Genomic DNA, 20,131 nt, shown 5'->3' with positions numbered 1-20,131 from the left:
TCCCAGTGCCGGGCACTTAGCTGGTTGACTGAATAAATGAGCACTCGGAGTCCAGGTTCCCAGCTCACGACCACGCAGCATCTCAAGCCCAGGAGGGGAGAGGGGCTTATGGCCAGAGCTGCTGAATCTCCAGGTCTGCTCTGAGTCCCTCAGAGCTGTGTGGTGTCCTGTGCACGGAGGCCTGAGGAATGGGAACCTGAGCCCAGAGAGCAGCGCCGGACACATGTGGCTGACACGGGGGCAACATGCCAGGGCACTGCTGACCGCGGCTGGCTGCCAGGGAAGGATCAATAATAATCCCTGCCGTCCACCCAGCGTGCTCCTGTTTACAAAGTGCTGTCGTACTCAATACTGCATCCGGGCAGAGCGGGGATTGCGGTCCCCATTACACGGATGACAACCCTGAGGTCCCCGAGGTGAAGTGTCTGGCCTGAGGCTGCACAGGAAGCGGCGGAGAGTTTTTTCAAGCGAGTCCCCTGGGGCTGCTGGGCGCACTTCCACCCTCGGAACAAACCGCCAGGTAAGAAACCACGACTCGTTTATTCTTTGGTCATCGACACAGACATTAAATACGGCAGGGCTGTCACGTGGCTGCCTGTGAGGCCCCTGGAGCAGCTCTGGGCCTGCACCCCGAGCCCTCGGTCAGGTCTGGAGGAGAGGGCCGTCCTGCCATGTCCTCTCCAAGAGCAGTAGCACCGTGCCGGACGGCGGGGAGCAGAGTCCCCTCAGCTGGGCAGCAGACCTAAGTTCCCTGCTGCTCCTGGCCCAGGGCTGGCCGGTCCAGGGTGCAGGAGCGAGTTCTCACGTGGTCCGATCGCTGTCCTCGTGTGAGCTCTCAGAGCTCATCCTTGTGCCCCGACTCACTGCTGGAGACGGTCTCCTGTGCAGGCGGGAGGGGGCCCTCCTGGGCTTCCGGGGGCTGCTCGTGGGGGATGTCCGTCTCCTCTGGGCTGAAAAGCATCTTCACCAGGTCATCCGCTTGCACCCTGTCCTGCAAGGACAAACCCCTGGCTGTTTAGAGAGGCCTCTGGACCAGCCCCTCACCACCTCTTGGGGCTACTTCTGGAACAAGAAGGCTCTTCTTCAACGGCCTTCGAGCTCGTCTGCTTCCCAGCAGGACCTGCTCTCTGGGCAGAGGCAGCAGAGGCGGTTCCCAGGGAGGGACCGAGAGCCAGGAATGCCCCCTTCTTGCCCCCACGTGGAGCCCCATTTACAGGGCAGGAGGAAGGGCTGGGGAGGATGGGCGCCGTGACCACAGTGCCAGAGCGAGGCGTCTCTCTGGACTCCCCAGCCCCGTGCTCCGTTCACGTCCAGGCATCGGCAAGGGGACGGGGAAGGTGGACGCAGAACCAGGGCCCTTCCAGGAAGAGGTCACGCAGTGTCCACTGCTCTCACCCGCTCACTGTGTCGCGCATCCAGAGTGAACCACAGGGCGATGGCACAGCGCTGCCCTCTCGTGACAGCCTTCACTCCGTGTGGGTTTTCGGTGCCCGAAGAGAATCCCACGGCCCTTCCGCACTGGGGCTGCACCTCTGCCTAAAGGGGACAACGAGGGGGCTGCACAGGACAGAGACTGGAACCTGCCTTCAGGAGGGCTGGGGTCACTCGGGTCCAGGACGGGGTGGCTTCTCAGCCTGGCTTCCCAAAGGCCAGAGCCAAAGAGAAAGGGGACCCGTCGGAGGCCCCCCTGGTTTGGGGAGGGGAGTGCTGGCCACTTGGAAGACTGGCCGTTCTGCCCACTGCGCCTTGTGGGTTTCTGTCTCCCAGGGATGGGGACAAGGACACTCACCGTCACAGTCTTGGCATCTAGTTCAGTGAAATAGAAGTTTCCTCCGTCAAAGTCTCCATTCAGGTAAAGGATGGCACTGGGGGAGGGGGGGCATCTCGACACACCTCCCCCCTCCCAGCCCCCGCACAACCCCCAGCCCCAGCGCTTTCATCTCCAGCTGCTCCCAACCAGCAGCTGGCGGGGATCTTTCACGAGAAGAAAGCCTTCTGGAACCTTCTCTGATGCCTCCCTGCCCCTGCCCGGGTGAGACTCCGCCCTGCCCTTCTCTGGGCTGCCGCAGTACCAAGGCCACCTTTCCCCTCCTGCTCGCACACTACACTGTGACAATTCCTCTGCTGTCTGACTTGCGATCCAGAAGGTCTTGGACCCTGGGAAGAGCTGGCCCCAAACATGCGTGTGCTGGGGAGGGACAGGCTGCGGGCGCCGGGGGCCGGAGGGAGGCGGAACCTGTAGTCCCGGTAGGTGTAGGCGGGGGGCTCCTTGATGCACACGAGGGCCTCGGCGTTCAGGATACAGTTGTCCACGTGGACGGGGTGGCTACTGTCCTTCCTCTCAGCCTGTGCCTCTGGGGCCAAGGGAACACGCGTTAGCACGGGGGCACCTCGGGGCACCTCAGCTCTGCTACTGGCATGGGGTGGGGTCGCTGCTGACCAGCTTCCCTTCCTCTGCGTTGATCCACGCTCTCCAATCTTTGGACACACAGCAGCAAGACTAACCGTAACCTGAGCGAGTAAGACCAAGGCTTTGCCGGCCCTTCCCGGCCTGACCATCTGCCAGGCCTCCTGGCTCCTTACTGCCCAGGTGCCAGGGCGCCCCACCTGGAGGCCCTGACACCCAGAGCTGTGAGTGTGACACGCTCCTGTGGTGTGCCCAGACTCTGCCAGGACATCACACATTCGGAGGGAGAGTAAAGGCCTCTCGTCTCCGCCGCCCGTTGGTGGCATGTCAGCACCAGGGACCACGGAGGGCTGGGGCATGACAGAGCCGGCTGAGGGTCCTGTGGGATTCCGGGCACTGGCCGCACCTCATCCCTCCCTGCCAGGGGCTGAAAGGGAGCGTGGACGATGGACGACCTCGAGTCGGCCCCAGGCTGTCACGAGGAGCTCTCTCGCAGAGTGGGTATTGAACACTCAGCCACAGAGAACCTGTGACACAGACCGTGATGCAGCCAGAGACACTTGCACGTCCATTACCAAGGTTGCAAAGCACTGGCCCGCAGGCCCAGAGCGCTTGAGCGCAGCGCTGCTCCGCAACGCGGCTTCCTGCGGGCTGCCCCCACCGCAGCTCACTCTCTAGAAACCGCAGCTTTCTTAGTTCGCCCAACGGCTGGGCGCCCCGTTCCTGGCACGTGCTGTTCTCTCTGGCTCGAATGTACTCCACGCCTCCTGTTCATCCTGCTCCCCTGCCCTCACCTCCTCCAGGAAGCCCTCCTGACTCCCCGGGGAGCCTCTAACGTCCTCCGCTGCACGGGTTGACACTGGCTCCCCAGCACCACGAAGGGAGCATCCTCAGCATCCGGGCGGTGCCGGGGCGGCGCGCTCGGCGGGGAGGGGGGCCCACCTTCGATGGCTGTGCGGCAGACCAGGTGGGAGTAGGAGAAGTAGAGGGGGCTGTCCAGGCGGAAGTAGGACTCCATGACGCGCCGCACCTTCTCGGTCACGTTGTAGTACAGGTGGGCGCTCTGCAGGGGGACCTTCCCTTCCTGCCCCAGCTGCCGAGGAGACGGGGGTCAGGCCCTCTGGCTGCCCCTCTGTGCAGCACCAGGCCCCCATCCTCCCGCCCGCGAAGGAGCACCTGCCTCTCTCACACACCCGCCTCTGCCGTCCCCCCTCCCCGGCTTTCACCTCTGTGAACAACCCCTGTGTCCTGCTCAGAAGCAGCCGTCCTTCAGAAAGCACCCTCCAGTTGGGGAGAGCAGTCTTGCTTGCCTGCCTCTTTTTTTTTTTTTTTTCTTTTTAGGGCCTCCCCTGCAGCATACGGAGGTTCCCAGGCTAGGGGTCAAATTGGAGCTGCAGCCGCCGGCCTAGGGCACAGTCTCAGCATCACAGGATCTGAGCTGCATCTGTGACCTACACCGCAGCTCATGGCAATGCCAGATCCTTAACCCACGGAGCGAGGCCAGGGATCGAACCTGCGTCTTCATGGATACTGGTCAGATTTGTTTCTGCTGAGCCCTGATGGGAAGTCCTGCCTGCCTCCTTTTCATGACAGGGTTCAAAAGGCAGCCTCGCCCCTGGCCTCCGTGGCAGCTGGAACGCCTTGTATCTTCCCACCACCGTCCCCGGCGCCTCCCCGGAGCCTGGCCCCCTGCCCCCCCCTCCCCGAACAGAGAGCTGACCCTACCTTGAGGGCCTTGAAGACGGTGACGCCGTAGAACTTTTCGCTGGGGGTGTGCGGGGAGGTCTGACCCCGGTAGCCGTCTCCCGAAGTCGCTGCCGCCTGCGAGCCCCCCAAACAGGGGGAGTTAGTCACCCGCTGAGGCTCGAGAGGAGGTGGGCAGCCCTCCTGGGAGGCGCCGAGGCGGGGAGGTTGGGCCCTTAGGGAGACGGCGTGGCCCCGGGTTCCTCACGTTGGTCAGCCTCTGCAGCGCCCGGCACTCCTCGGCCGAGATGACGCCGTCCATCACCACCCGCTGGGAGCCGTTCAGGACCTTGGAGTTCATGGTGAGACGGATGCCGTCAAAAAGCAGGGGGCCGCCTGCAGAGCAACAGCAAGAGCGGCTAAGTCCAGCAGCGGTTCTGTCCAGACACTCCGTCAGCTGCTGCCTTCCCGGGAGGAACAGCAACGCCAGCTGCTTCCTGCTCACCAAAGACACCTCCTGTTTGGTCACTTCCCAAGGCAGGGCGGTTCAGGGGATGGACTTGAGAGCTGAAGGACAGGAGACCCAGGGCCTGGTCCCAGCTCTGCTCGCAAAGAGCTGCTGGCTACTGGGCCTCCATGCCTGACTGAGGCATCCCCATAAAGACATTCCCACAGCAGGCGCTCCAAAATCAGAAAGAGCTGGGTTTGACCCCTGGATCCTCCATGTAGCTGTGTGACCTTGGCCAAGTTACTTAACCTCCCTGAGCCTTAGCTCATCTGTAAAATAGCATCTACCTGATAAGTTTGATGTAAAGAACAATAAGACGGAGTTCCCGTCGTGGCTCGTGGTTAACGAATCCGACTAGGAACCATGAGGCTGCGGCTTCGATCCCTGGCCTTGCTCAATGGGTTAAGTATCCGGCATTGCCGTGAGGGGTGGTGTAGGTCGCAGACGTGGCTCGGATCCCGCGTTGCTGTGGCTCTGGCGTAGGCCCACCCCTAGCCTGGGAACCTCCATATGCCTCGGGAGCAGCCCAAGAAATGGCAAAAAGACCAAAAAAAAAAAAAAAGAACAATAAGACAACTTAAGGAGTTCCCGCCATGGTGCAGTGGGTGAAGAATCTGACGGCAGCGGCTTGGGTTGCTGCAGAAGTGCAGGTTCAATCCCCAGCCCCGTGCATTGGATTAAAAGGATCTGTGTTGCCATGGCTACAGCACGGGTTGCGGCTGTGGCTCAGATTCAATCCCTGGCCTGGGACTTCCATATGCCATGGGTGTGGCTATAAAATTGAAAGGAAAAAAAAGACAAACGCTTAGCACAATTCTTGGCACAGAGTAAATGGCTGAAAGTTTAGCTATGATTACACCATCATCCTCATTTATTTAAAATGGGGATTTACCTCCTGCCCAATCACCTCCCCGACGATTATGAGAATCAAGAGAAATAAGAGAGCGAAAGCTCTCTGAAAACCAAGGAATGCTGCACAAACTCGCTCGCAGGCTCATCTCATTAAAGTGACCGCTGTGAAATGAAGCAACTGCACAGCGAGGGCCTCTCTCCTGTTTCCCCTGCTGTCTCTGGGCTGGGGACATACCAGAGACTCAATTCAAGTCCATCTGTTTACTGAGGCCTCAGCCCGTGCCAGGAATTGTGCTAGAAAAGGCACGGGATGAGCAACTGGAGACACAGCACCTGCTGCAAGAATCACACAAATAAGCAGCATGAGGCAGACCGTGGGAAACAACAGAGGGCCTTGAAGTTCAACAGAAAGAGGCAGGGGATCCCAGCTGGTCTGGAGTTTAAGAAAGGCTTCTCAGGAGGACCCGAGATGCCTCGAGGGCAGAGATGATGGCAAGTAGAAAAGAGGCGGGACCGGCCTGACCAGCAACGGGGCAGAGGGAAGCTCAAGGAGGAAGGGAAGGTGTGAACGGGGGAGCAGGACACGTGGTTAAAGGGGCAGGCAGGCTGGAGTCCCTGTGCTGGGAGTCCCGTCCAGCCCCCACGCGGGAAGGGACAAGGACAGACTGGAAGAGGAGAGCTGGGGGCCTGACGCCGGCCGGAAGCAACGAGACGAGCGAAGGGCTGGGGGGAGAGAGCGCCCCAACGGCAGGCCCCTCAAGGGGGCTGGAGGGGACGGGCAAAGGGAGCCCCGAGGAGACCTGAGGATTCTGAGGTTCGGTAACAGGACAAATGACAGTAGGTGGGAGAAAAGAGTTTGGAGGAAAGGCGACAGGATAAGTTTGGTCCTATAAATACGGCCGTGAACTAACTGAACACAGGAGTCTTATTTCCTAAGCAAGGCCCGCTCTTGGTGCTCTTGGCAGGGTGAGTGAGGAAGGACCTGGCGGCGAGGGGGAGGCTCAGATCGCGGGGCTGCCCTCTAATGGGCACAGCCCAGCTAAGGCGGGGAGCACTGGCCTTGCTGCCCCCACGACAGCCCAGGTGCCCCGAGCGGGTCCTCTCACCTTCCCGGGTCAGCCTGCTCACGTCCAGCGACTCCTTGGCCTTCTCCTCCACGAGGGTCTCAATCTCCTTCATAAGGTTTCCGATCTCCTGGGAGATGCGGGCGGCTGTTTCCCGTTCGGACCTGCCAGCACAGCCACCCTGAGGGCTGTGGGCGGGGCCAGCCCGGGCCCCGCCCCGCGTTCCCCGCCTGGCCCCGCCCCCTGCCCGGGGTTCACAGCTGCCTGGGCTCAGGAAGCCTCAGGGCCTCATCACAACGATCCAATCCGGCAGTTCCTTCCAGGTCCTCACTTCTGTTTCTCCTGCAGTCTCTTGGGAATCACCTCCTCCGGAGTCCACGAATCCTAAAAGCAGAGCAGGGAAAAAGGAGCAGGGGCGGCTGACCCGCTGAATCGCCAGCACGCAGACCGGGGCCTACAGGCGAGTCCACCTTCTCACCGGCCCCCTCGCAGGCGATCAAGTGAGGGGTCTCTGAAGCTGAGACACCTGCAACGAGCTGCCCAGAATCCCCCTCCGTCCCCCGTCTCTTGTCCACAGGCGTCGCAGATCCCAGGCTGGGCTCAGCGCCGAACAGCCTTCTCCCGAGAGTCACGCCGTGTACAACCCACCCCCGTCCTCTGTCCCCTCCTGCTCCCCGCTCCCGCGCGCAGGCTCACCGGGTCAACAAAGGGAATTCCAAAAACGTCGTAAGCAAAGAAGAGCAGCTCTTTCTCCAGCAGGCTTCGCTGTCGGTACTCCTGGGCGCTCTGCGGGAACACGGTGGGAGCACAGCCCCGGGACTCAGCCCCGTCCAGCTCCCGGGGTGGGGTGGGGGGCCCTCCCTGGCGTACTACCTTGTGCCCAGTGTAATCACTCGTGTGCCCCAAGTTTGGAACAAACGTCCCACTTTGGTGCCCAAGGGTTCCTCTTGCCTGGCGCAAGCAGTACCTCTGAGGGTGGCATGACCAGGCGTCCCCTGAAGGGAAAAAACGCCCTTCCCTCCCCTGCCATTCCTCTCTGAGACAGAAAATCTGAGGATTCCCAGGAAATAATCATCAAAGAAGAAAAGTTCCTTCTTGACTTCTGCAGGAGTTCAATACTTGGGAAGGACACTGAGGTACCTCCTGCGATTCGGTGACTCCCTCCTTATTCAGTTAATTTTTATCTCCACCTTGAGGTTGGTACTCTCATCCGCATTTCACAGATGAAGACAGTGAGGTACAGAGAGGATGTGCAACCTGTTCGAGGTGACACTACAGGTAGAGCAGGGACCTATTGCCAAGCCCAGGTCTCTCCAGTCCTAAAGCCCACGTGCTTCTTCCCAGGCCACCTGCCTCCCCTCTGACTTGGAGCAGGTGGGACCCGCCCCCCATCCCCGGCGATGGGTGGCTGGGACTGCCGCCCACCCTTCCCACAGGGGAACTAAGTACCTTCTGGGATCTCATCTGTCCCTAGGAGCCCTGCTAGTGTCCCAGCAGCAGCAGAAGAAGGAAGAGAAAAAGCCATCATCAGTTGACATAAAAGATGAGGGCGGTAGGGCAGCCGTTAGCGGTGTCACTGACTCCTGTGTCACCTCTCACATTTGCCCAAGAGGAAGGTGGAAATTTTCTCCTGAGGAGGTTGAATGGCTGGCTTCCCTCGCCAAGTGCGAGACACCAAGCTCGGTATCTGCCACGTCCTCGAACCCTCTCCAGCAGCTCCAAGAGGCTGCTAGTGAGCAAGTTCCACTCCCCCCTTTGCTCAGTCCCCAGTGATGCACTGAGCATCAGCGATGCGTCAGCACTGTGCCGGCACTGGGCCAAAGCAGGGAAACAAGATTCCAGTCACCACGGCAGCCAGAGGCCACTGTTCCTGTTTACTCAGTTCCCGGAGCCCGAATGTCCTCATCTCTAAAATGGAAAGAATAGGAGTTCCCGTCGTGGTTCAGCGGTTAACAGACCCGACTAGTATCCATGAGGACACCGGTTCGATCCCTGGCCTCCGTCAGCAGGTTAAGGATCTGGCGTTGCTGTGGCTGTGGTGTAGGCTGGCGACTACAGCTCTGATTCGCCCCCTAGCCTGGGAACCTCCATATGCTGCAGATGCGGCCCTTAAAAAATAAAATAAAATGAGAAGACTAGTGCCCACCTCCCGGGGGTTGTGACGACTGAATGAGATGATGGGTATAAACCCAGGGCAGGGCTTGGCTTGGGACAGGGCTTAAAGGGTGGTTCTAGTTAGAAATGGTAGATTAACCACATGGGTTTGTTTCCTTTCTGCCCTAGACTCACTAATATGACCATAAGGGGTGGTGGGGTCTTAACCCAGCAAAGAGGTGGGGACTGGTACCATCTGCAGTGCAGATGTGCACCATCTAGTGGCCAATGAGGACAACTACAAGGTGCCCAGTTTCCACATGGGAGGGGGCGGCAAGAGCAGGAAGGTCTCTAGTGGAGACGCCCAGATCTAAGTGGGAAGAACCTTGGTTTTTAACCTCAGGGGAGGTTGGTGACTCCACCTCACTGGGTGGTTCTAAGAATCAAATGCAGGAAAAGCTGTGACAACTTTTTGTAAACTGTGAGATGTCACACACGTTCGAGGGGTGGTATTTTCTAAGTGCCGCAACAACCCGAGTGGGAGGTCTGTTACTGTGGCATCATCTACCTGCTTCTCCAGTGAACAGAGGAAAACTGAGCCACCCTGGGTTGGCGAGCAGGGAGGGCAGGAGGCTAGGAGGGAAGCATTCTGCCACCTCAGTGCCCCTGAGCCACGGGGCCAGCACCATGCACGAGCCTCCCAGGCTGGGACCTGAGGGAGGGGAGGAGGAGGGGAAACACCCCCAACCCACCTGCCACCTCCTCCCGGCAGCCCCCCTCCGCCAGCCCCCCCCCGCCTCGCTCAGGCCTCCAGCACCTCCCGTTCTGAGCCCTGCTCCTTCGCCTCTCCTCAGGCTGCTGCTTAAGACCCTTTGGGGGCTCACCACTGCCGGCTGCAGGGAGGAGGGCCCAAGGTCCTGGAAAGGCACTCAAGACCCTCCCAAATCTGGCCCTCCCGGGCCTCCCTGCCTTAGCTCCCCCGGCACCAGCTTCCCCTCACATGGGACGGAGGTCCGGGGGTTTGCTCATGCCGTCCTCCATCTAAAAGGCCCTTCCCTGCCTCGTTCACCTACTGAAGGCGTTTAAAACCGAATGTCCACACCACTGCCTCCTGTGAAGGCTCCCCTGACGGCCCAGTCACTCCCTTGTCTGCGCCTCCACTGTAGCTGGCTGGCCCCTCCGCTAGTGTCCTCGCTGCAGTAGTCTACGCATCTCGGATTAGATGCCTTTCCAAGGCGGTTTTAGACGGCCTTCCAAAAGACGTGAAAATAACGCAGATACAGCGAAAAGAAACCAACAGAGGGTTAAGGGACATAAATAGAAACATTCAGGCCCCCCCACCTCTGACCTGCCGGCCCACGGCTTGGGGACAATCCCGATGAACAATCTCTTCCCAATCCATCCAGGAAGTTTAAAAATTTGAAAATACATAAGTAAGATATAATTACCGTCCTACACGTACTTTTCTCTTTTCTTAAGGTTGTATCATGGAGACTGCCACGTGGGCGTGGTAATCTACTCATACAACCTAAGAGTCGTCCAGTACGTCAATGAACGAATATACCGTCATTTATTTAACCAGCCCCCAAATTGATGGCATTGAGCTTGTTTGCAGTTTTTCGCTTTTAGCAGCAGGATGCGCTTGTGCAGGACGGCTGCGGGGTGAATCCCCAGCAGTTGGATTGCTGGTTAAATAGCCCCCAGGGATGTGCCTGCTTTCTCATTCCCAACATGTGTTCAATAGAGGGGTCTCTGTAGTAATCGTAGGTATTTACCTTTTTTTTTTTTTTTTTTTTTGCTTTTTAGGGCTGCACCTGCAGCAGATGGAAGTTCCCAGGCTAGGGCTCAAATTGGAGCTGCAGCTGCCAGCCTACACCACAGCCACAGCAATGTGGGATCCAATCCGCATCTGCAACTCCAGCTGCCATGCCACAGCTCACAGCAACACCGGATCCTTAATCCACTGAGTGAGGCCTGGGATTGAACCCATACCCTCAGGGATACTCGTTGGGTTTGTAACCACTGAGCCACAATGGGAACTCCTGGCTATTTACCCTTTGTTTTCTTGGACAAAATGAAAAACTGGTCCAAAGATACAGTCATTTTTACAGAATGTAAGATGGGGTTTGAGAGAGGCCAGCAGAACACAGCGACTGAGGGCCACAGGGATGAGCCACCCGATTCAAGAGCTGGCTGAGGGTAGAGGTGAAAACTGGCCACCTGCTACTCGTGTACCGTCAGCAAGACCCCAGGGATGCTATCTGTCCCCATGACGCTCTGCATACATTCCCACAGTCAGTGCCTGTCAGGTCACTACCTCATCCTATGTTAAAGACGGGGCCTTCCCGTCGTGGCTCAGAGGTTAACGAATCTGACTAGCATCCCTGAGGATGCAGGTCCCATCCCTGGCCTTGCTCAGGGGGTTGAGGATCCGGTGTTGCTATGAGCTGTGGTGTAGGTTGCAGATGTGGCTCAGATCCTGTGTTGCTGTGGCTGTGGTATAGACCGGCGGCTGTAGCTCCAATTGGATCCCTAGCCTGGGAACCTCTACATGCTGCAAGTGCAACCCTAAAAAGCGGGAAAAAAAAAAAAAAAAAAAAGGGCAGAGCAAGAACCATAATTCCATTTTACAGAAGGAGAAATTGAGACTTGGAAGCGTAATGCAGCATGACTTAGATCCCACACGATGTGCTAAAGATGTGCTACTAGCCCCTCCAGTTACTCGGCTAGTAACTGGAGGGGCCAGGACCTGAGCCCAGACGACTGACTTCAAAGCCACTTCATTGTTCTGGGCTCAGGAAAAAGAGGATCTAGGGCCTGTGCAAGGCATAGGTACAAAGAATGTCAGATTTCATTAAATTAAAAACAGAACTTTTCATGTTTTTAATTATAAAAATAATATCCATTCACTAGAGAGAATTTAGAAAATGGAAATGAGCACAATACAAAAAGCACTCGTGACTCTACCACCCGGAAACGGCCGTCGTTAAACGAACAGCACAATTTGCAGGCCCCCCAACAGCACGGGGGCGCCTGCTGTGTTTCCGTTTAGTCTTGGTTTGACACAGATTTTTCTCCCTGTTTTGGAGTGAGGTGACTAAGGCCGAAAGAGGGAGAGATCAGACAATGGCAGAATGAAGAGGGGACAGGGAGGAAAAGGAAGAAAATTTTTAGCATGAAGTAGAGACCGAAAAATCTAGGCCAGATGGTAGTCAAGTAGCAGCGTGCTAAGAACGGGCAAGGACAGGGCTGCTCTGCAGCTCCGCTTTTCTTCGACAACCCGGAGGGCAGACTTCTGGGCACAGACTGAGCGAGTTAAGGCTCCAGCTTATCCCCCACGCTTCCTGGGCACTCAGATCCCTCAGGCACCCTTCCCCTACCCTGTCTGAGCAGCACCGCCTCCCCTCCTCTGCCTCACACTCTGCTCTCTGGTCCCGGTTCAGCTGGCAGCTGCCCCGAGTAATGCAAGGCGCTCACCTGACGGGGGCGGATGGATCCGGCTGGTTCGTCTCCGAGCATGGCTGTGTAGTAGGCCAGGTTCTGGCTCATCACCTCATCGTTGGGGAAGAAGAGGAGGTAGGTCTTGGCACATTCAATGGCCTGTGTGTAATTCCCAACTGCAAAGGGGGAAAAACAATGGCTGGGAAGAAAGCCTCTAATCCTGGGTACCAGGAACTGCCTCGTGTGCAGTCTCAGCACAGCTAGAGGCAGTGATGATGTGGCAAGGTGGCACCAGCTACACAACATGACTGTCCGCTTTGGGCGGACAGATGACAGGATTCATATAGGATATGCAATTGATTTAAGGTGCTCGGTGTGCTCAGATAATTCCAACACTGGCCCTAACATTCCCAAACATCAGACCAATTTTAGGAATATTTCCCTGTCTTCCCACTTTTTTCCTATGGCGACAGAAGAGAAGGGGAGACTACACTAGCAGATTTGCCTCTTTGGCAGAAGAGGTCCTGTCGATATGCACTGGTCTCTTCAGCTCAGCTATAACATCCTATGTTATTTTCTTTTCCTGTCTTTCTTAGGACCGCACCCGAGGCATATGGAGGTTCCCAGGCTAGGGGTCCAATTGGAGCTGCAGCCGCTGGACGGCACCACAGCCACAGCAACGCCAGACCCGAGCTGCGTCTGTGACCTACACCACAGCTCGTGGCAACACCGGCTCCTTAACCCACTGAGCGAGGCCAGGGATTGAACCTGCATCCTCATGCATGCAATCAGATTGAGCCATGATGGGCCCTCCAACACTGTATATTCTTGAATAAGCTCTTAGCACACAGCAGGAACTCAGTATAGACCTGCTGACTTGTTGCTTTTCTTCATATTACCAGCCCCCCATCCCATCCCTCCCCAGAGCATCAGTGCTTACAAGGGAGAAGGGCTGAGAAATGTCCCGTTAGCTGGTTTGAATGGAAGTACACCCTTGTTTTTGCTATAACTTAACTCTTTGCAAAATCAGATTAGAAATATTACAAAGGGGACCAGCGAGGGAGTCTCCCCTCCCAGCTCTTCAGGCTGCTGGAACAGCTCCTCAGCCAGTGGCTTTGCAACAAGGCGCCCAGCGATCGCCTGGCACAGGGCCTCTCAAAGCCGCAGAGAGAAACCAAGCAGGCTGAAGCAGCACAGCAGCCACCATCCCGGCCTCCCTTCACCCTTACTGTTATAGTAGGCAAACTGCAGGTAGTTATAATGTGACGGCAGAAAGTCTTCGAAGGGCTTCTCTCGGCCTGGGTGGGACGCGAGCTCGGTGACACAGCTCTGCTTACAGCTGAGGACCTGGATGTAATGATCTGAAAGGAAGGAGGAGGCGGAATAACCAGGAGGTCCCTGTCCGGGGTTCACCTGCTGCTTAAGATGAGCACATTCAAGTGGCAGCAATTTTCCGTCAGGGTCCCAGAGGTGAGGGGCTCCGGGATGAAGCCGCAGGTGCTGTGTCTGCAGGGTCCCGCTGAGGCCCGCGCACCTGTGATGGCCTGGAATAGGTCGGCGTTGTACTCCAGGTAGTTGTAGCCGTCGTAGTCGTAGGGCCCTTCGCAGAGGGCGCGGCACTCCTCGTCGGCCAAGAAGTACTCCTGCAGCGCGGCCTCGAGGTGGGGCACGGCCTCCTGCGGCTGCTCCTCCGAGTACAGGCGCACTCCCAGCCGAAACTCGTGCTACTGGGAGGAGGAGGGACTCAGACACAGGGCAGGCCGCCCACAGCCCTCCCTGCTGGCCTGCTGGGGCGTCCTCCCAGCCCCCCTCGGTTAGAGATGGGAGAGGCGGCTTCGATACAATGCAGCCCTCCTAGAAGTGGTCTTTGCTTCTTTTGAAATTTAAAAGATTTAACATAATCTAGGTGAAAGGCATATGGGAATTCATTCTTGCATTCTTGACCTTTACTGTAGGGCTAAAAGTTTTTAAAATAGGCGTTCCCATTGTGACTCAGTGGGTTAAGAACCCGACTAGTATCCATGAGGAGGCGAGTTCCATTCCTGGCCTTGCTCAGTGGGTGAAGGACCCAGCCTTGCCACAAGCTATAGTGTAGGTCACAGGTGCAGCTAGGATCGGGTGTTGCCAGGGCTGTGGCATAGGCTGGCAGCTGCAGCTCTGATTTGCCCTGCAGCCCGGGAACTTCCATATGCCACAGGTGTGGGCATAAAAAGAAAAAAAAAAGTTTTCAAAATAAAAATTTTTTTTTTCTTCTTCAGTTTCTTAATTTTTATTTATTTATTTATTTATATTTTATTTTATTTTTATTTTTTGCTTTTTAGGGCCACACCTGTGGCATATGGAGGTTCCCAGGCTAGGGGTCCAATTGGAGCTAGAGCTGCTGGCCTAGGCCGAGCCGCGTCTAGGGCCTACACCACAGCTCACGGCAACACCGGATCCTTAACCCACTGAGCAAGGCCAGGGATGGAACCCGCAACCTCATGGTTCCCAGTCGGGTTTGTTTCCACTGCGCCACGACGGGACCTCCTTTAGAGTCTTTTCTCATATAGACCTTCGCAGCCTATGGGGTAGATTCTCTGTGCTATACAGCAGGTTAAAAAATTAACTCTTGGACGCTAGAATGTGGTCTGAGATGATAAAAGCAATCTTTGCAGCAAAGAGCAGCGATTCGGGCTGCAGCAGCCGATCACAGGCCTCTGCGGTCTGTAGGTCAGATCAGATCCTTTCTTGTGGACAAGAACCGTTTTCATCTGTCACAGAATCACTAACCCCACCCTCCAAACTCTGTAGACATGTGTAATGTACTTGCTGTACCAGTTGACTTTTAAGAGTCGCTCTGATGTTGCTTTTAATAGGCCCAATTCTAAACTCGAACATAGCGCTTTCTAAAAATGCTCTATCATCACAGACAACACCTCTCATGCGGCCCAGAGTTTTCCTGCTTGATAAGTAGAACAAGAACATTGTAGACGACTGTACCACTCACTGTAGTGAAAAGCAAAAACCTAAATGACCAACAAAATCTGGCTAGTAAATCAGTATACTCCGTGCATAACAGGGACTATCGTGCAGCCATTGAAAACTGTCTTTTTAGGAGTTCCCACTGTGGCTCAGCAGGTGAAGAACCCAACTAGTATCCATGAGGCTGCGGGTTCGATCCCTGACCTCACTCAGTGGGTTAAGGATCCAGCGAGCGTTGCCTCAAGCTGTGGCATAGGTCACAGATGTGGCTCGGATCTGGTGTTGCTGTGGTTGTGGGATAGGCCAGCAGCTGCCACTCCAATTCAACCCCTAGCCTGGGAACGTCCATATACCTCAAATGTGGCCATAAAAACAAAATAAAAAAAGAAAAGAAAAAAATTTGTGTTTTCAAATAAAATTTGAAGACATGAGAAAAGGCACATGATATAATGTTAGTTCAAAAAGCATGATGAAAAATACATACAACAATATGACACCAAATTAGGTTTAAAAATTAGCTACCAAAGGCTTAGAAAATAGGCCAAAATATTAAAGATTGGTTTTCTTACGGGGGCAATACTGTAGATGACAACTTTCTGTTTTATACCTATTTGCATTTTGCTAATGCTGCCCAATGAATGTATTTACTTCTGTAATCACAACCCTGGTACATGTCACTAGGAGTTCCCGTCGTGGCTCAGTGGTTAACAAATCCGACTAGGAACCATGAGGTTGCGGGTTCGATCCCTGGCCTTGCTCAGTGGGTTAAGGATCCGGCGTTGCCATGAGCTGTTGGTGTAGGTTGCAGATGCGGCTCAGATCCCATGTTGTTGTGGTTCTGGCATAGGCCGGCAGCTACAGCTCCGATTAGACCCCTCGCCTGGGAACCTCCATATGCCGAGGGAAGCGGCCCTAGAAAAGGCAAAAAGACAAAAAAAACAGTCACTATAATGAAGAAAGAGAGAGAGAGAAAGGGGATAAGGTTTTTTGTTTGTTTGTTTGCTTTTTCACCATATGGGGTTTGGCCTCAAGATCCTTGAAGTCCGCCTCCTTCACCCCAGACATGGTCTGGTAGTAGTCCAGGTTCTGACGCATCTCCATGTGCTCAGGATTGCCCACGAAGAAGGTATGGGCTGCTGCCACAGCTTTCTCCAGCTTGTTTATCTAAGGACGAAGCACAAGAACCCCACTGCCACAGCCAGACCCTGCAGGCTTGTGCCCAAGTGCGCAGTTCACAGCAAACAGGACGCCTCCGCCTTCCCCTCAGCGGGCCCCCCAGCCCCTGCCGGCCCGGGACACACACCTCTGGAAGGAACGACATGGCAGAGGTGGGCGCTCAGGGCCCCGGGCGGATTTTCAGCTATTTCCCAAACCAGGATTAGGGATTCCTCGAATTACAGGAGGTAATGCTTCAAAAGTGCAAACATTCTGTTCTAAACAAAGGTGGCATTGTAGGCGATTCTATGGAAGACGGACGGCCCTAATATATGCTCGACATTCGGAGGTAGTGATTGAGCTGGACAAAGTCTAAGGATTCAAGGATTTGGGGGTGGGGAGACAGAGCAGTTAACAATTTGACTATGCCTAAGACGTTGCTTAGAAAAAGAAAAAAAATGTATTGCAAAATATATATATTTATACATATACTTTTTGCGTAAAATAAGTATTTTTGACACATTCAAGAAAAGGGTGGGTTGAGGTCCCTCGTGGCTCAGTGGGGTTAAGGATCTGGTGTTTTCACTGCTATGGCTCTGGTTACGGCTATGGCGTGGGTTCAGTCCTGGCCCGGGAACTTCTACATGCCCTGGGTATGGCCAAAAAAGAAAAGGAAACATGAGCTGAAAAGTCTTAAGGTCCTGGACAAAATTCAGACGTGGCATCTTCTGACTCAAGGCTCAGGGCTCATGAGGCTAAAATATGTGTCTCTACAAAACCTGAGGGGAAATGTGCTAACTGCCACCAGAATGTCCAAAGCAATGGATTCCAGCAAATTACAGAGGATCATGCGTAGATTCCAAAATAAATCACTGATGATCTGATGGCTGACTATACTGATTGTAGTGTCAGACTGGTGACAAAGGTAGGTTTAATTATTCACTTGCTGGGGCTGAAGACAGGTTTCTTAAAGTTTACTCTTTAAATTCAGTTCCTTAATCTGTCATCTGGAGATAATGCTCCCTACCTCACAGGATTGCCGGGAAGGTTAAACCTGATGATACATATGCAGCTTTTTTTTTTTTTTCCTTCTGTTTAGGGCTGCACCCACGGCCTATGGAGGTTCCCAGGCTAGGGGTCGAATCGGAGCTGTAGTGGCTGGCCTATGCCACAGCCACGGCAACACCAGATCTGAGCTGTGTCTGAGACCTACACCACAGCTCACGGCAACGCCGGATCCTTAACCCACTGTGTGAGGCCAGGGATTGAACCTGAGTCCTCATGGATGCTAGTCAGACTCATTTCCACGGAGCCACAATGGGAACTCCCTATATGCAGCCTTTAACTCATGGTGCTGGGCACATAAGTGCTTAATAAACATTAGCTCAATAAACGTAAATCCTAGCACATTATTAGTATGCTGAGAACAATTTTTTCTTTTCTGATCACCAGTACTAATAAACACACAATAAACAAGACGTCAGCCCTGGCCGTGACCCCAAAGTAGCTAGGTGACCCAAGGTCAATAATCTCCATCTCTGTACCTCAGTTTCCTTAACTGTAACATTAGAAATCCCCTCAAATTTGTCTCTTTCTTTTTTTTTTTTGGTCTTTTTTTAGGGTCACACCCACAGCAAATGGAAGTTCCCAGGCTAGGGGTCAAAGCAACGCAGGATCCGAGCTGGGTCTGCGACCTACACCACAGCTCACAGCAATGCTGGATCCTTAACCCACTGAGCAAGGCCAGGGATCGAACTTGGGTCCTCAAGGATGCTAGTCGGATTCTTTTCTCCTCAAGTCTGTCTCTTTTATGGGTTGACTCTCTGCCCTGTATCTTTCAGCTCCGCTCCTGCCTCTCTGTCCTTTCCTGTCTCCACATCCCTCGCCCCACCCCCAGCCCTTCTTCAGCCCCAAGCAGGCAGCACCCCACTTCTTTCTCTCGTGTGGACAACCATACGCTTCTCCTAAGAGTTCACCCTGCCGCCACCTTCTCCTTCTCCAAAGGCTGGTTCCACGTGGCTTCCAGAATGAGCATTCTACAACTCATTTCTAACGATGGCTCCCTGAAGCCTGCAGAATTCTCTTCCCAGTCTGGCCCCACTGCATCTTTTTCTTTAAGGTATTTTTAATTTTTTTAGTTTGGCCCCACCCTATCTTTAATGGCCATCCTTCCTCTCCTCTAGAAATATTTGGGATCAGCTTCAAATGTCACCTCTTCTTTCAAGTCTAACTTCTCTGAGACAAAGCTAGATGCTCCCTCCCTTGTGCTTGTGTACATATCCTTGCAGTAGCTCTCGGTACTAAAGTGACTCAGCAGCAAAGCAAAAGGCAAAACAAAACAAAAAAACATAAAGTCAAGCATTTTAATGACCTGTGCAGGAGCTGGGATGTAGTAAATACTCAATAAATGTTTGTCAAAGAATTTTAAAAAGCGCTGTTGAGTGACAGGACCAAAGACATAGCCTAATTATTTTGGTTTCAAGTCCAGCACTCTCCCGGGAAACCAGGAGGAATGGAGCAGAGCTATGTAAGCAAAATGCTTTTGAGGAGGTGGAAATCTGATTTTCTGTCTCTCTTTAGCTTGAAGTGCAGGTCTGTTAAACCATGGAAAAAGAGTTATAGGGCGCAGCTCCACCTTCTATTTTCCCCCAATAAAATGGGGCTAATAACAGCAGCTACTTCCCAGGATATTGCCAGGATCTGGGCAAATGAATTAATAAACGCCACGTACGTAGCAGCGCTTGGAAACAGGCACTGGCTATCATCATCGTCACGCAATCAGAAGCGCTCCACATCCACGCATACACTCGGACTTAAAACCCTGCAGGCCGGAATTCCTAAAAATGCTAATTTTCTTTGGAAACCTGACAAACCGGCCAGAGGGTCCCCCACAGGGAGGGGCCTGACAGCCCCTACTGGCGACGTGGCAACCTCAGGTCCTGAAAGAAAGCTCCGCACTCGGGCAGCAGGAAAAGCATCACTGAAAAGCGAACCGGAAGGAAGATGTTGTAGAAAGGTCCTCGCTTCTCACTCGGGAACTTACAATGAAATCAGGATCAGAGACCCAAGCTGCCGCTGTAGTTCCCTCTCAGGGCCTGTTAGGGAACCCAAGGCCAAGTTTTGGTCGGTCTGTGCCTTCACCTCAGGGTGGACCTTTGGGGTCACCATCAGCCTACGCGGACCGGCCGAGGCTGGTCTCCTGCGAGGGTCCCAGCTCTCCCAGGGTCCTAGGAGAGCTTCCCGGCCAGGAGGCCACGGTCCCTCTCCGCGGACACTTCCCCCCACCCCCCATTCTCCCTGGCCCGCCACGCCCGGAAGGACCCCGGCCTCCCCGGGCCCGGCCGGGTCTGCACCTTGAAGTAGGCGACCTGCAGGTAGTTGTACGGGCTCCGCTTGCGGAACTCCAACTCCAGCTCCTCGCTGAGCGAGTGCGCCGCCGACGGCCCCAGGCAGCGCCGCAGACAAGCCGCGCGGCGCAGCAAGCCCCCGAAGAAGCGCAGGTCCCGCAGGGCGGCGGCGCCCGAGGCCTGCGCCAGGCTTGGGGGAGAGTCCGGCTCCAGCTCCCACGGGAGGTCGGCGGCACACTGGGTGCGGCAGCGCAGGCGGAGGGCGCGCAGGGCGGCCCGCGAGCGCAGCGCCCGCTCCATGCTCAGCACCACCCCGGCCCAGTCCCCGCGCGCATAGGCCGCGGTGCCCTCCGCGAAGAGCAGATCCGGCGCCGTCATGTCCCATCCCGCCTCGGATTCGGCCTCTGCTCGGGAGGCAGCGGCGGCGACAACCCACAACATGGTCAGCAGCCTCAACGCGCGTGCCGCCATTGCGGCCTCGGACCTAACGGGACCGCGGGTCACCCTCCGGGGAGGCCGGAGTCCCACCCCCGGGAAGCCCCGCCCCGCCCCGCCCCGCGGGAGGCCCCGCCCCGCCCCGCGGGAGGCCCCGCCCCGCGGGAGGCCCCGCCCCGCGGGA

General features: G+C 55.5%; 1 protein-coding gene across 3 annotated transcripts; it reads right to left on the bottom strand.

Annotated features, from left to right (window-relative positions):
* P3H1 (prolyl 3-hydroxylase 1) lies at positions 521-20,078 on the bottom strand. Of its 3 annotated transcripts, XM_021096910.1 has the most exons (15): positions 19,519-20,078; positions 16,022-16,174; positions 13,584-13,773; positions 13,279-13,410; positions 12,086-12,225; positions 7,211-7,300; positions 6,846-6,898; positions 6,557-6,678; positions 4,359-4,486; positions 4,133-4,228; positions 3,350-3,500; positions 2,237-2,354; positions 1,790-1,865; positions 1,396-1,536; positions 521-991 (listed from the first exon to the last, which is right to left on the bottom strand). In XM_021096910.1, the coding sequence occupies exons 1-15, from the start codon at positions 19,981-19,983 to the stop codon at positions 836-838; spliced, it is 2,211 nt and encodes a 736-aa protein (XP_020952569.1). In that variant the 5' UTR covers positions 19,984-20,078; the 3' UTR covers positions 521-835. The 3 variants fall into 3 exon arrangements, with proteins under 3 accessions (XP_020952569.1, XP_020952568.1, XP_020952570.1); XM_021096909.1 differs by having other exon boundaries at positions 1,396-1,865; positions 19,519-20,056; XM_021096911.1 differs by lacking the exon at positions 19,519-20,078 and adding an exon at positions 16,314-16,681 and having other exon boundaries at positions 1,396-1,865.

The sequence above is a fragment of the Sus scrofa genome, chromosome 6 (assembly GCF_000003025.6).
Source record: "Sus scrofa isolate TJ Tabasco breed Duroc chromosome 6, Sscrofa11.1, whole genome shotgun sequence".
In the NCBI taxonomy this organism is placed as follows: Eukaryota; Metazoa; Chordata; class Mammalia; order Artiodactyla; family Suidae; genus Sus; species Sus scrofa.
Note: the sequence above shows the minus strand (reverse complement) of the source record. Positions and strands in the feature narration are given on the sequence as shown.

Excerpts from the sequence above, each read along its gene's own strand:
- P3H1 (XM_021096909.1), bottom strand. The coding sequence starts at position 19,983 with ATGGCGGCACGCGCGTTGAGGCTGCTGACCATGTTGTGGGTTGTCGCC. Across the intron at positions 12,226-13,278 it reads GCAGTTTGCCTACTATAACA|TTGGGAATTACACACAGGCC; the intron begins GTAAGGGTGAAG and ends CCCCCTTTGCAG. Across the intron at positions 6,679-6,845 it reads AGACTGCAGGAGAAACAGAA|GTCCGAACGGGAAACAGCCG; the intron begins GTGAGGACCTGG and ends CTGTGCTGGCAG.